The sequence below is a fragment of the Cryptomeria japonica genome, chromosome 2 (assembly GCF_030272615.1).
Source record: "Cryptomeria japonica chromosome 2, Sugi_1.0, whole genome shotgun sequence".
NCBI classification, from domain to species: Eukaryota; Viridiplantae; Streptophyta; class Pinopsida; order Cupressales; family Cupressaceae; genus Cryptomeria; species Cryptomeria japonica.
This window is the reverse complement of record NC_081406.1, coordinates 656,168,742-656,185,569: the sequence shown is the minus strand read 5'-3', so window position 1 is coordinate 656,185,569 and position 16,828 is coordinate 656,168,742. Positions and strand designations below refer to the sequence as shown.

At 34.8% G+C, this 16,828-nt stretch overlaps 1 protein-coding gene across 2 annotated transcripts in view; it reads right to left on the bottom strand.

The window, feature by feature from the left end:
- Nucleotides 1-16,828, bottom strand: part of LOC131034077 (ATP-dependent DNA helicase Q-like 2) — a 171,845-nt gene that overhangs the window by 80,158 nt on the left and 74,859 nt on the right. For both annotated transcript variants that reach the window (XM_057965428.2, XM_057965429.2), the window contains exons 14-15: nt 14,514-14,580; nt 14,339-14,392 (exon numbers count right to left, since the gene is read on the bottom strand). In XM_057965428.2, coding sequence (XP_057821411.1) covers nt 14,339-14,392; nt 14,514-14,580 — 121 coding nt within the window. The remainder of the gene's footprint in view (nt 1-14,338; nt 14,393-14,513; nt 14,581-16,828) is intronic.

Here is a 16,828-nt window from a genome sequence, read left to right as displayed (position 1 = left end):
GGGTTTTCATTTGTTTTTCTTTCAAATAATTGAACTATAGTTAAAGACTTTTAGCGTTTATTTTTCTAAAGTTTAAAAAAAATATGATTTTTTATTTTTTAATGTGTTTAAACTTTAACGTATAAATCATTCAAGTTAAATTATCATATTATATTTTTCATGTACTATATTAAATATACAATATAATGAATAGTATTATATCAAAGTTCAAACATATGATAATTTTAATTTTAATTTGTATTTTATTTTTAAATTTATTTTTATTTTTTTCTGCTTGGTAATGGGCACTTTTTAAGGTGCAAAACACTATTGTTGTTCAAATCCGTAAGCCCACTCACCTAGGGAAAGCACAAAGCCTGCGAGCATAGCAGCCCAATGGGGATTTCAACCTTGGTGACAGTTTCACCAAACAAGTGTTTTAACCACTGTATTACATGGGTCACCCCTTTTAATTTGTATTATTAATATTTTAAATATGAATATTTAATTATTTTGTAATTTAGAAGTTTGTAAATATATCGTTTATATGTTTACTTTCATAATTATTAATAATTTCATTTTCACTTTAAATTAAATTTAAATATTTAACATTTATAATTTATTGTTTAATATTAGATTATAGTAATTATTTTTTAACCTGTTGTAGATAGCATAATGGCAGCGAATGCTAGCTCTATTGCTCGACCGACCTTCAAAACTGACCCAAATTCACCTTTATGGAAATATGTAAAAATAATAGAACAAGTAAAAGGAGGTGGAACATTTGTTTGGATATGCAATTTTTGTAATGTGAAACATAGTAGCTCCTATAGCCATGTCAAAGCCCATTTTTGTGTAATTACCCAAAAAGGAATCAAACCATGTCCAGCAAAGGATGATAATGGGTTACCTCCTCAAAAAAAAATAGGATTTATTAGAGAGCAAGAGAAAGTAGATGCAAGAGTTTGTCGTGCCTCAAACCATCCTTATAGAGAGGTAGAGGAAGTAGATCAAAGAGGCCCCCTACTTCTCCATCTCATAGTACTTTTCTTAATATCATAGTAGAGAGCCACACATTCTTGGGCAGAATTGATATCATAGTAGAGAGCCACCCATTCTTGGGTAGAATTGATGACGAAGAACCTGTTATTGTGAAGAGAAGAAAGGGACCATAAGAGAGAGCATTTAAGAATGATGCTACAAAGATTGCAGATCAATACGCTACAAGATGTCTATATGCAAACAATTTGTCATTTAATGTGGTGCAATCACCATATTGGCAAGATATGTTGAGAAAAGTAAATGAGGCACCACAAGGGTACATAGGGCTAGGCTATGAGAAGGTGTGTAGCACCTTACTAGCAAAAGAGGTAAAAAGCATAGACAATGCATTGGCTCTTGTAATGTCCCCACTTTGAAATAAAATTCAATAATAAATGATAATAATAAAATTAAAATATTTAAAATTAAATTAAAATATAAAATAAAATAATTAAATATAATTAAATATGATTGATTAAAAATTAATTAAGTTAATGAAAAGTCAAAAAGAAATGAAAGGAAAGGTTGTGACTCCCTCAACAATGAGATATAAAAGGGAGAAGAGAACCTCATTTGAGAGGGGGAATAATTTGGAAATGAGAAGTGCAGATCTGATTTAAATGATAAGTGCGGATCTGATTATGAGAGGTTGTGTCCCTTTCAAAGGGCAGAAATAATGAAGAGTTGCACTCTTTCAAAGGGTGCTAATGGTGAAAGGGTGTGTCTCTTGCCAAAGGGTATACATGATGAAGAGGTGTGACCTCTCCCTCACATTGAGAGATATAAAGGAAAGGAATCAAAAGCATCTAGTAAGATCACCATTGATCAGATTAGATCAGAATTGTTATCAAGTTACAGGCAGTAACATTTGTGTTCTTGGTGGTATGCATGGGGATGTGCTTAATAAGTATGCTTAATATATGAAGCCCAATAATGTTATTACGCAGAATTAATAGTAATGCTAATATGGACTGCAATATGTATGACAGTCATACTTAATTTCATATATATATTCATGATACATAAGAAATGTATATACTTATAGTCTAAATCATGTTATTACTTTCTGTATTTAAGAAGATGGGATTGAGATGTTCCAAAGAGGGGCAGTCTAAATCCAAGCAATAGGTTAAGTCCCAAGATAGGGTGGGGATCAACGACCCATAAGCCTTGAGGGTATAGACCCAAGATAGGTAAGGGCTTGGATCTGTAAACTTTGAGGGAACCTATTGTAGTTGGTCTCTAAGCACTTTGGTAACATATGTAAACCCTTCTCCCTTAAAACCGAAGTAGTAGCAAGGTTTGATATATATATTAAGAACTATGAATAATGAAATTAATCAGCGAATGAGGAAAATAGACAAGCACTTGTTAATAACTTATTGTAGAAAATCTATCAATTTTAGTATATTTAAATAGATCAGGTAGGGGACATTACAGCTCCCATTAGAAATTCATGCAAACGAACAGGGGTGTCCATCAATTCTGATGGACGGAAAGATACCAAAAATCGGCCATTAATTAATGTAATTGCAATGTGCCCTAAATGGGCAATGTTTGTGAAAGTTGTAGATTGCGAGGGACAAGTGAAGGAAGCACAATTTATTGCTAACATCCTTATACAATCCATTTAGGATGTGGGACCTCAAAATGTTGTCCAAGTAATAATGGACAATGCAAAGAATTATAGAGCTGCAGGTATGTTGTTCGAGACACGGTTTGAACACATATATTGGACACTTTGTGTTGTCCACTCTCTCAACCTCATGCTACAAATACTGGGTAGGAAAATACATTGGATCATACAAATCTATGCCGAGGCTGAAGAGATCCAAATGTTCATCACAAACCATAACATGTCACAGGCCATTTTTACATCATTTTCACAATTGGAGTTGTTGGATTTAATTGTAACACTTCAATTTTTAAAAATCTACATTTCACTTTAGTAATTACTATTTTATTTTTTAAATTTGATCATGTCTTCTTTGTATTTTAATTTTGATTTTTAAAATTCAAATAGGTTGTTGAAACTCGATTTGCATCCAACACAATCATCTTGAGGCGAATTGTGAAGGTGCGAGAGCCACTTGCTAGCATGGTAATTAGTCAAAGTTTGTCCATATGGAGGCAATCCAATACTGAAAGGGCAACAAATGTAAAGCACATGATCCTAGAGGACACTTGGTAGGAACCAATGGAATATCTTCTTAGTTTCACTACGCCCATCATGAGTATGATCCATTTTATTGACATGGATCACCCATGTTTGGGAGAGGTATACGATGGCATTGACTTGATGATTGAGAAAATAAAAGTCATCATCGATGCAAAAGAGCAAGATCTTGAAGAAACTTTCTTCAAAGAGTCTCAGTCAATTTGTGTTGAGCAATGCAACAAAAAGACCAGCCCACTACATCTTCTTGCATTTGCATCAACTACCAAATTTTATAGTGATGAAATTCTTGCTATGCCATCAAGGGTAGAACCATATAGAGATACAGAAGTTAGTGATGGGTGTAGGAAACAACTTACTAAACTCTTCCCCGATCATGAAATGGAGGATTTAATTACAAGTGAGTTTGCTGATTTTGTAGCCTCCAATGGCCAAAGTGTTTCCACTCTCTATGACAAGTATAAGAAAGATGCTCATGCTTGGTGTTACCTCAATGGCCATACATCACCACACCTTCAAACTCTTGCAATCAAACTTTTATCACAAGTTTCATAATTTTTATTGCTCTCTAAATTTATATTGTTTACTATACTAAAATAACAAAATTATTACTTTCAAATTTAAAGTTAATTTTATAATTCCAGCCCTCTAACTTTGTGTCAACTTTTCAATAGGTTGCTAGTTCATCTTCATCTGAGCAAAATTGGAGTACTACTCCTTTATCAACTCAATGAAACACAACTGATTGGCAGCAAGTAAGGCAGAAGAGCTAGTTTATGTGCATTCCAACTTGCGCCTTCTTACTCATAGACAAAATGAGTACAAGGAAGGGGGCGCAAAGTTGTGGAATGTAGATCCAAAGTGAACGGATTTCGATTTTTCAGTTCCCACACAGTCTTTACTTTCTATGGAGTTAGATAGCCATTTTGCTGCAAGTGCAAGTAGCAGTGAGGCTGCATGTGGTTCCACAAATCCAGCTACATCATCTAATGTCAACGATGATGTTGATCTTGATCTTCCTAGTGACCCATACGATGCTGCTTTTTATTGTATTATTTTACTATTGAACCAATGAACAATGAATTCGATATATCTACCATAATGTTCCAGTTTCGAGAAATTGATATCAAATTAGACTTATAGTAAATTTGTAATATTTATGGTAGTTCCAAGTTTTGATTAGCATATGGATGATATGTGGTATTCTAAATTTAATTTTTGTTTCTTCTTTTTAGGCGGCATATATGTATATATTTATGATTATTATATGTTTTTTGTATGGACATACGCAACCCCCCCCCGCCCCACCAAAACAAAAAAATTATTGTACCGGCATACAATACCCATGTACCCGTACCTGTACCGGCAACTTAGTGTTTCTTGAATGAAAACACCAAGAATCCTCTAGATTGTGTCTTTCAACATGGAGAATGTCGTCTAGATGGGATTTCGTTCCCACAAACCTTGAGAAGAACAATTTCCTCAAAGAACAAGTAGCAATATCAAACTCAGCATAAGAAACGGCCTCCATCTTTCTCTTTTATATTTTCCCAAAAGGGGTCGGCCTCTCCTAAATAGCCTTTTAAACTTATTAAAATAAAATCAAAGACTTCATAAAGTATGTTTAAGTCTCCAAAAGGCCCCCTTTATTAAATATTTCCATTGCACTTTCATCTTGGAGCCCAAATAGTTTTTATTTTAAAATTTAATAAATAATGATAAATTTAAATATTTAGTTTAACTTTATAAAATATTAAATTATCATTATTTAGAATAAAATTGCTAGACTACACCAATTATTGACCCAATGACATCCACCACTCCCTCCAACATGTCTAAAAATAGAAATGCTGACAATTGGCTTAGTCAATGCCCAAAACTAACTTACTAAAAATAGTATGGGAAAACTCATCTAAAATCACTCCAAAGAAGGGCATTACGCTCATCATAACTACCGGAGCCCAAATAAATATATAATATTGCCATCCCGCTGGATCAACTGCCTCCAAAGTTCCCTAACCCTAACTCATTAGCCTATGGGAACCAAATTGAACAGGCTTACAGTCCACCATACTGAACTGACTAGGAAGGGGACATTACATCAATAAATCATGACTTCATTTGCTTCTATTAGGAATCATGAGGCAAGTCAATACTGTCTGTATACAAAAATAGAAGCATTGGAGACAAATAAACAGAAATTCAACTCAATGGGTCATAGAAAACTAATAAACTGGAAAATCTACAGACAAGAATCGCAGCCTCCTGGAAATTTTGTAATGTTCCCTGTTGGGGATTGGATTATTTGGCGTTCAAGTCCTGCAAACACGTTAGTATACAAACAATATGAAAGACAATTAAACATATATATTTATTTGTGCGATTATACAAGAAAGAATGCTATATGTTATTCTATATATTTAACAAATAATGTTAACTAATTTATTGTTATCTATAAAAAAAGGATACAATACTCAGTTGGACCTTACCTGGATTGACCTGTAATGTCCCCACTTTAGCAGTTGACCAAGTGTGTGTGCGTTAGCCTTGTTCTACATGGTCCCAAGGGCTAACGAAGGGTTTAAGGGGATCCTGGAGTGTTTTGGCCTAGTCATTTCCAGTTTGGGCCAAAACGAAGTTGATTTACTCAGATTCAGGCATACTTACTATTTTTAGTAAGTCAGCAGGACATAGTGGAGCCCACTTTTGGTGTTTGGATTTGATACTCCTCGGTGAGAGCTTTCCGACGAGCTATCACTCGCATTATTCGGAGTCCGATTGCTAATACATTTTAATGCCTGAAGTTTTATTAAAGTAACATTTAATTTAATTGTAAAATATTAAAGTGTTACTCTAATATTTATTTTATGGCGATCTGTACCCAAGGGAGACATAAGTGAATATTTTAATATATGCTTTATATTGCTCATCTTTTATCCCACATTGCCAATGAGAGTTGATTGGACCCTTGGAAAAAGAATAAAAGAAAGCGTTTGTGGCTTCATTAGATATGTTGAATATGAGAAGAATTGGTATGTGTGAGTTGCAGATCCGTTCTTGGCATTAGAGGACGTCTATCCTCTCTTGTGACATTCTAGACGTCATTCCCCTGGGGTTTGGCCTTTGGAATCCATTGCTATCAGCTTCATTATCAGGCAGATTGGGTGCATTTCCAGCTACAGGCAGATTTAATGTTTGTTCATATCTTCTTCACTACTTGTCCGATGCTTATGCCATTTTGAGGAGATGATTTTATGAAGATATTGGACCTGTTGAAGACAAATTAATATTGCTGCAACACTATTCACGCGGTTACTATTCACGTGGTTACTATTCACGTAGGTACTATTCATGTCACTGTAGCAACAAGATTGAAAATGATTGCTGGAGTATTATGTCAATAATGCTGGAATAATTAGTGATTTGATAATCTGCAATGTATTTGATTTTATTAAAATCTGAAAATAACATCTTATCAACAGTAGTTCAATTTTCAGTTTGCATATTATTGTAGTTTCATTCTTGTCCATATTTTGTGATTTCAATTCCATGTAAAACAAACCAACATTTCATTTCCGGAGCCATAAGGGAATTTAAAACATTAAACGGAGAAATAAGGAGTTGGATGCAAACTGTTTGATAAAATTCCTAGCAGCAATTGGTATGGTTTTTTGGGCATTCTGGGGTGTCCATTACATGACCCAACCCTCTATTGAGAAATATTTCTCAGTTAGGAGCAACCCAGGATGTCGTCCTCCTAAGGTTTCTATTTGGGATCTCTATTAATGAGTGAAATCATTAATGTTCTCAAAGCTTGGCAAAGATCCCACCCCTGCTCAAGCTTCTCTATCTCTAACATATGCATATGGTTAACCTCTACAATATATACATATATATATATTGTCTCTAAGAGATTCCCTATGAATCTCTCTCTGGATTCCTCTGTAATGTCCCCTACTTGGTTCAAGACAGTTTTAACCGTAATTAATCGATTTCCAATATATTTATAACTTAACTAAATCGATTAAGAGACAAAACTATCTCTTCCTAAATGGCTCTTATTCTGTCCTAGGTTATACTTCCTTAACTGTCAAGAAGGTTTTAGGAAGGGGATCTTCTTATCTTCCTGAAAGAAATAGCAGAGTTCGTACAGTTTGAATCTCTGGCAGATCGTATTGGTGACAGAATGTAGGCTTCCCATGTTACTTTCTTACCCCCCTTTTCCCACAATTGCTGGGGTATTTATCCCATCCATCGTGGATGGAGAGTTGTGCACTTCCAGCCACGTCTATTGGTGGCAGCAACCCCTTGGAAAGGTGGCTGCCCTCCCTTAACCTGCATCATGACCTTTCGGAAAAATAATAATAACAATCGCACCCCTTTCAATGATCGCTTAACATTCATTAATCATTTAGTTAGTATCCAATATAATTCGCAATACTTGATCGGTCAATTAGTTATTATAATGCCACCGATAAGAATACAATCAACCCCCTTCTATAAGTATTATATAAAAATATATATGGACTGTGATCTAACAACAGTTCTGATCTGGACTGATCGATGGTGTTCTTAGTGGATGCTTTGATTCCTTTCGTTTATATCTCTCAATTTGAGGGAGAGGTCACACCTCTTCATCATGTATGCCCTTTGGCAAGAGACATACCCTTTTACCATTAGCACCCTTTGAAAGAGTGCAACTCTTCATTATTTCTACCATTTGAAAGGGACCCAACCTTTCATAATCAGATATGCACTTATTATTTAAATCAGATCTGCACTTCTCATTTCCCAATTATCCCCCCCTCTCAAATGAGTTTTTCTTCTCCCTTTTATATATCATTGTTGAGGGAGTCGCAACTTTTCCTTTCATGTCTTTTGACTTTTCATTAACTTAATTGATTTTTTTTTAATCATACTTAATTATATCATTTTATATTTTAATTTTATTATTATCATTTATTATTAAATTCTATTTCAAAGTGGGGATATTATTAGCATTTATTATTAAATTCTATTTCAAATATTCATTTGTTGGTAATTATTATATAAATTAAGAATCATTGGCTTATTTAGGATATATATATAACGATCATGGAGGGGACATGACAAATTTGTTGGGAAGCCATCATATCAAGTGGTCAATTTAGTATCTATTAAGATCTGTGAAAAGAGAGCTTAGATGCCCAGATAAATTTCACCACATTTATTACAGTGCTCCATGCTGAAATGGCCACTACCCATGGCTGCACAGATGAAGTTCTCAGATTGGTCTTGGTGATACCTGGATTTGAGAATTAAATGCACATATATCCACCCTAGATAGTCATATACCGATCCCTGGGAGAGTCTTTTCTGTGTATAAGTATATAGCAAGAAAGTTATAAAAGAGTTTCCAGTGCTTAAAGGAACCTGCACAGGGCAAGATACTTGTAGTAGGAAACTTGGAAAAATATTGGCAAAATGATTAGATTCACCAGTCATATAGGATGTAGTCAGTATAAGAAGCAATATGCTTGTCTCCTTGATTTAGTATTCTACGTTATTTTATTTCCAAACTTGCTTGATTTACTGCCTAAGATTCAAATATGATTGCTCAGCCTCAACCATCCAATACCCTGCAATTAGTCAATTGGGTTATGGGCAGTAGCTTGCATGCTAATGCACTTGAATGCAAGTTGTCAGTACCTCGGTAAGTCCCAAATGGGTTCTGATTCTAGTTGAAACAGAAGTAAGACCCTCAAACCCAAAGTTGCTCTCATCTCCCAAGAAAGTGATAAAACAGTTTTAAGTAAGGTTATGCTTGGCTATGAAACTGTTAAGTCTTCCAGACAAGGCACAATTTTCACAAAACGTCAAGTGTGAGGTAACAGATGTAAATTGGCATATCAATTTGCAGCTGTCTTTCTCTTTATTTAGATTCTTCGTTCACCTAAAGTATTTACCCAACTCTTATGTGTAATGTAAATCATCCCTTAAGGTTTCATTGTATACCTATTGAAACAACTCTATTCACCATTGTCCATAGTACTGTTTCAATCATTCAGAATGTCATTTGTGTTGATTTTGTGTCACAGTTAAGGCTATGCTTAAAAATGGGAACTGTCAAGTCTTTCCAGACAAGGCACAAAGCTGACAAAATGTAATGTCCCCACTTTGAAATAGAATTTAATAATAAGTGATGATAATAATAAAATTAAAATATAAAATAATATAATTAAATATGATTAATTAAAAATTAATTAAGTTAATGAATAGTCAAAAGACATGAAAGGAAAAGTTGTAACTCCCTCAACATTGAGACATAAAAGGGAGAAGAGAACCTCATTTGAGAGGGGGATAATTAGGAAATGAGAAGTGCAGATCTAATTATGAAAGGTTGTGTCCCTTTCAAAGGGCAAAAATAATGAAGAGTAGCACTCTTTCAAAGGGTGCTAATGGTGAAAGGGTGTGTCTCTTGCCAAAGGGCATAAATGATGAAGAGGTGTGACCTCTGTTGGCAATTGACACTCATCGGATTCATTTTGTTGTCATTGATGGCAACAAGATCAGATGGAAGTCATATACTGGCATTAGGAGGCATTCACCGGCAGACACCGGCACCGGAATCAAGTACTTCAAGGAAGCCGACATCAAGGAAGATTTATTTAGAAAATCATTTTGTAATTATTGTCGAGGCCGACATTGAATACCTTTTGTAATGTATTGTAAGCCGACATAAGGCATATTGTTTGTAAGGGTATATAGGTCAGTCTGCTAGGTCACTTTGAAGGAGACGAAATATGTGACATACGAGAATATAGTAGAACTGTATAATGCGAAGTATATGTATGAAGATCATTTGTATGCGAATGTTATATCATGCAATGATCTGTAGATAGTTTGGAAAGCATTCTTGGAGGAGAAGAGATACCGGTAGTAGTGTTCAGGGTTTACGAACCGGTATAGAGCAGAGCTAGAACCGGAACTCTATTTGGCATAGCAGAGGCATTTTGTGAGTTCATTTTCATTGTTTTACTTCAGCGGAAGCTTGTAGTCGGTGAGACTCTTTAGTGATGAGCAATGTGCTCTAGGCAGTGTGCCTTCCTGCATGTGCAGGCCCCCATTATATGTAATATCATTTCATATGGCCAGTGAACTGATATTGTGGGTCACAAATCCCACCGTGGTTTTTCCTCTTTGATGTTTTCCACGTATAAATTCTGTGTGTTATGGTGTTCATTTATGTGGATGGTTTATTTGCTTCAAGTTATATGTTTATTTGTTTACCGGTTTATGTGTATGGTATAAAAGGATAAAATCTCATCTTACCGGCAGAACACTAATTCACCCTCCCTCTCAGTGTTCTTAGATCCCAACAACCTCTCCCTCACATTAAAAGATATAAAGGAAAGGAATCAAAAGCATCTAATGAAGACACCATCAATCAGATCAGATCAGAACTGTTATTAAGTTACAAGCAGTAACATCCTTGTTCTTCGTGGTATCCATGTGGATTAAGAAAAAGAAAGGAATGGGCTGCAGATTAACACAGCACTCAGAAATCAAGAAAAGGCAATGAAGGTATTCAGGGACTGGTAAGATATGCTCTCAATATTTTATGACTCTGAAATATATCGAATCTCTCATTCAAACAATTTAATACTTATAACCAATCACAAGTACAACCATAGTCTTGTACCATAAAGAAGGAATAAATACAAATAATAAGGTTACAGAGAAATGTTCAATCTGTTATAATTTCAGCATTCTAACAGTGTACCAGTATATGATCAGCATTAGTCATTGACAGAACTATAATGAAAATATTATATTGGCCTTTCATGTATTTTCTTACTTACCATGTATTATGCATATCAATTTCATATGAATAGAATCTAGTGCCCATTCTGATTTAATATTAGTGCCTGGATATTACATATTCAAACTCATCATGGAGGGAAGGATGATGGATGTAGGAAGAGGGTTAAGGCTGCCAACTAAGTAGGCAACCTTGTTGGATGCCTAAGTTCTGCCATCAAGGCCAAGACGGTCAATGTTCCGCCCTTGGGTGTAGTTCAGTTAAACTGAAAATTCCACTACATTCCCCCCTACCGGACCTACCTTGATAAGTTCGTAGCAACACAAAAGATAAGGCATGGATAGGAAGTAAGACCAGCATCCTGCTAAGTAGGCCACCTTGGATGGGGCCTAAGATCGGCCACCAAGGCCAAGAGGGTCAATGTTTTGCTCTTGGGCTTAGTAAGGTTTGGCTGGGTCACTCTTATCATTTCCTATACCAAACCTAGAATAGGTTTAATATGATTATAGTTAAGCAGAATATTGATTTACATATTCTAATTGACAGCATTAACAGCTTAATTTGTATATATATATGCACTTGTGTTTTATATGTGATGATTGCAGGGCTTAAAAGTCAAGAAATTGTTGGAAAGATAATTATTACAAGTAATTCCCTTAACCCTAATCTCCTGAATTTGCATTTGTAGGGTTTAATTTGAGGCAATTAGAGTAGGGGATATTACACAAAACCTTATGTGTGAGGTAGCAATGTAAAATCATTTCATTCAAATTTGAGGCTATCTTTCTCTTTATTTAGATTCTTGTTTGTCCAAAGCATTTAACTCTTGTCTATAACACAGATCACTCCTTGAGGTTTTGTTATGCCCCTAAGAAACGTCCTTGTACACCATTCTCCTAGCACCATCTCACCTCATTCAGTCATGTGGAGTGACATTTGTGTCGACTTTGTGTCCTAGCCATTTCTAGAATTGTCTAAAACTATGAAACATTCTCGCTCTCATTAAATGCAGGTATAGATCAAAAGCAAAATTAAATATAAGAAATTGATTAAATTTGAGCTTGAAATTTGAAAGTGCACAAACTCGCCCAGAGTGCACCAATGCCTAGGTGGGAATTTGTACATTTTGTACAATTTGCCACAAAACTCCCCTAACACGCCAATGAGCAAAAAGTTCAACTTTCTTCAATTTCAATTTTCAACAAAAAATTGTAGGCAAGATGGTGTTTTTGATCAGAAATCAATGGTGTAAATGAATTTTGGAAAAAGCTACCCAAATTCAAATAGTACCAAAACTTTCACTACTGTCAAGTCAAGTGGAAAGCAAAACAGAGGAGATATAAAAAGTGAAGCCATTTGGGGTGCAAAAGTGTGCCACATGTACACTTTGGCAAGAAGTGCCAAAGTGACACACATGTTGGTATGCTAGTCACTTATGTGATGAAACAAAAAAAGGGAAGAAATCAAGGAAATGGTGAAAACATGTTGTGGGTACACTTTAGTACAAACTGAAAGTGTGCCCTAGCCCACTTTTTATATTCAAAACAAAAGAAAAGCATATAGTGAAGCATACAAAGACCCACTCTAGTACACCAAAACTGTAAGAAGGGTTTCCGTTTTTGCAAGTGACACTAACACATGTTAGAATGCTGGTGTTGCTTACGTGACAAAACCAAAAAAAAGGAAGAAATAAAGGAAGTGGTGCAAACAAGTTGTGGGTACACTTCGGTACAAACTGCTAGTATGCCCTGGCTCACTTTATATTTTAAAAACAAAAAAAGCTTATAGTGAAACATACAAAGACCCACTCTATTACACCAAAATTGTAATAAGGGCTTCAAGAAACATTTTGATGCACCATTTTCCCTCTTCCAAGATTGCAACTCCTTGATCTCTAAGACAAACATATTCCATCATTCAACGACAAGATCACATCAGTGTGTACCAAAAGGTAGCTTTTTGTGCGAATTCAAAATTCTACAAGAGCACATGCAACTGTGGGACACATACAAAGCAGGGTTTTCATGAATTTTTAGCCTTATTCCACACATTTTTCTCTAGATCTATCACTCTTGCCTTTTCACATGTATGAGTCATTTTTCCCATATATCTATTCTACTTTCCAGCTCTTTGAATCTCAAAATTCTAGTATGTATAAAAGAAACGATTTGTTTGTTAATTTATTAAGGAAATGATTTGTTTGCATTTTAATACTAGGATATTTTGGTTTGTGAAATATTATCTAATGTGTGTTAGATCTTCAGTTCAGCTCTTGTGTAGATACACTTAATAGTTTCTACAATTTAGCTTGAAAGAGTGTGCTTTTGTTAAGCTAGGTTACCTCATTCATAGAATCGGAAAAAAAAAAAATTCTCTTGTTTGTGTGTGCATGAACTGTAAAGTCTCGTGCACATACCCAAGAAGCAAAAATAGATGTGGGCAAAGTAATTTATTTTCCATTGCATGTTAAAACCCCCAAAGACATACTTTGTGTCTGTTATGAAAATTGTACTTTTTGTCCACAGGTTGAATCTTCTAGGGTTTTAGTCTAAGTTACCAGTTCGGGTTCAAGAGCAAGTTCGACGACATGAACCCAGTTCGTGGGTTCGAACAAAACAAAATTTGCCTTTTGGGTTCGTCCACACACACACACACATTATATGCTACTTCATCATTGATCAATGCCAAATGCAAAAAAAATATTTTTTAAATGTTAAAAGTCACTTTGATGTGACTTAACCCAGCTGGTCGCCTCGGTTCACCCGGGATCGTGCTTCGGTTCACCCAAAGGGCCCTAGGTTCCCTGGGGTGAACCTTGGCCGGACCAAGCACGGATCGAGCACGAACCCAGACCCACGCGGACCCGGTCCATGTTAGGGGCCTAAAACCCACAAACCCAGCAACTTAGGTTTTAGTTAATGTTCATTTTTAGGGAACTTCTCCTAATCCAAAGAATAGTTTTTACCTTCCATGCTGTTCCATTTCGTGTTGACTTGAGAAGGGCAAATGAAAATGCTATAGGTTGTAAATAATCAGCCAATCTGAAAGCATCTTATGATAATGCAACTATAATACATTGTTCAGATTATTTCATACTAAGATTAATTTACATGTCTTGTCTTCAGATTATATTATTCAAGAATGACTACAAATTAGAAAAAGATAACCATCAGTACATATAGCAGGCAAGATACATGATAAGAAAAAAGAGAAATATTATATACCAAAAAAGATAAATCATCAATATTGCAATTCTTGATATGTTTCAAATAAAATAAAATAAAACTTAAAATTATTAATAAACAATAAAGAGCCAAAAATTTAATAAATTGAAAACTTACGAGTAACATCAACATCCTTGATCTCCTTTGAGAAAGCACAGTTATCACACATTCCTGTAAAAACATAAAGTACAAAAATCAGACTACTTTCGGATTGACACCTGTACTGTTGTGGTTGAGTTCCATACAGTTGAATCTTTTTGTTTGGAATTCAAATTTGTAAAGCTCTTCTCACCATTACATTCTTGTAGTGACTCCCCAAAATGACGGAAAAATGCTGCACGACGACAAGTTCTCTTTGACTGCAAAAGAGAATAATATTGACAAAGGATTGTTAAATGATATCAAATTCACAGTATTCCTTTATCATTGTGGTTACCTACCACCTGTTTTTAATATTTTATTATTTGTTAAAATTGAGACTAAAAGTATAGATAATGCTTGTAAATAATGGTATGCTGAACTAGATTTAATGACGGTGTGAGTATTCCATAGAGCTTCAGGACAAGGGGCCACAAGGATGGGGACAGCAATTTTTTCCCCCAAATTTAGAGATAACAAGGGGGTTGGAAGCACAAATAAGATATACATTTGAAAAGTAAATTATAAAAAATAGTAAAAAAAATTACAATTTATTGACAATAAATAAACAAGCCCGCATTGCTAGATAGTTCTTGCCAAATGCTGGCAGGACAATTTTGTTTTTTGAAAAGTACACAATTTTTTGGGTAGAAATAGTCCGATCAAACTGGTGTTAGGCATGGTTATTATTGACCATCTTCTAAAGCAGGAATATCGATATAGATTGCTAAAATCAATTAAGACTGCCTTAAAATTGTGCATGTAATTGTGGAGGATTCTGCAGGATTCAAGAACTATCGGAAGTTCCTAGTGGGTTAGGAACTTGGAAAAGTCAATTTGACTATCAAAAGCATGTAAAACTATGCCAATTGTCTCATTTGTATGTAAATTGTGATTTTGACATGTTTGATAATCATGCCTTTAAATGGACAAAGCTATGCATTTTATTTAAACTTGTACTACCATGCTAAATAATACCAACTACGTTCAATAAAAAAGTAACTAAAATAAGACATAATCTTATTTATGTGTTTGTGAAACAATGTAGTGCTAATGACTAAAATAAAAGCATTATTATGACAGCAATCCCTAATTTAATATCTTAAAGTAGTGATCATATGTGTATTGTTACTTTATGAATTTTCTCTTCAGTATTAATCACAAGGCCAGGGGACCTACAAAACACGCATATTTAACCCTCTATGTTCTTTGCTAATCAACAAAGGTTTTAGAACATACAATGTTTTACAAGCCAGCCTTGTATTATGATTAAATATTTTTTGTAATATACTATAAACATATTTGTTTAATAAAAATAAATTGATCTACTTAAAAACAAATCCGAAAAGCCCTTCAAGGGGAAAAAATTGGCGAGACTCGGAAAGGGAAGAGAACACCATCTTCAGCCATTACTCTAACTGTCTTTATTACCAGAGTAGCCAGAAACTCCTATGTCCTGCCTGTTGGCAATATTGCATTATAACAGACAATGAAAGATTGTTGGCATTTCATAAGGATATTGAGAAGGTTGTTGATGATTATGGATATAACTGATTAAAGATGTTTACTGTCTTGATATTATTATTTTGTCATTGATGTCAAGAAATTGATTTTCTAATTCAGTATGATGTTGCCATATCTTAAGAAGTATGATTTAAAGAATATAAAGATGTCGGTAAAAGACACAGGAAAGAATATGATAAATAAGGGGATGAATAAGGTATTCAATGGGCAACTACTACCGAGTTAGACAATGATGAGATCATGATGTTTTAGATTGTTTTAACATCATACATATGTTGTAAATTGTAAAGGTTAATACTATACTATGTTACCAAGCAAAGAACCTAGTCAGTAAACCCTAAGGAACCTAGTTGGTAAACCCTAAGGTTATCGCTATCGGTTAATGAAGGCGAAATATCTACCGAATGAAGTTTAGTATTCACCGAGTTATAACCGAGTTGCTACCAAGTTGTAACCGAGCTATAACAGAATGCATTCAAAGTTTGCATGCGTTATTTAATGAAGGAAGCTAATGAACTGCAACTGATTAAATGATTGGTGAGTCGTGGATGAAGTTTGTTAATGAATCTAAGGCAATGGAAAGTTAGCATGAAGATCTACAGCGCAAATTGAACCGCAATACCCTGGCACAAGTTCCAAGACAAATATGCAAGTTCCAAGGCGAGGTAAAACGTTTTCAGATCAAAAGATGCATTGAACCTGGACAAGATTGAAGACCTGATGGCTATGATTGATCATGGGAAATGTGATCAAGGAGATTAAGTGATTACCTAATTGTTTATAAATAGGAAACTGTTGATAAACAATGTATGCGTGCAAGTGTATGCATAGGGATGCTACATAGTGATTACCGAGCACAGAAGCTTGAAGACCTGTTTGAATAACAGAGTATAGAAGCCCAATAGATAGACAAGATTAGTTCTATGTCTAGATTATATTGAACAA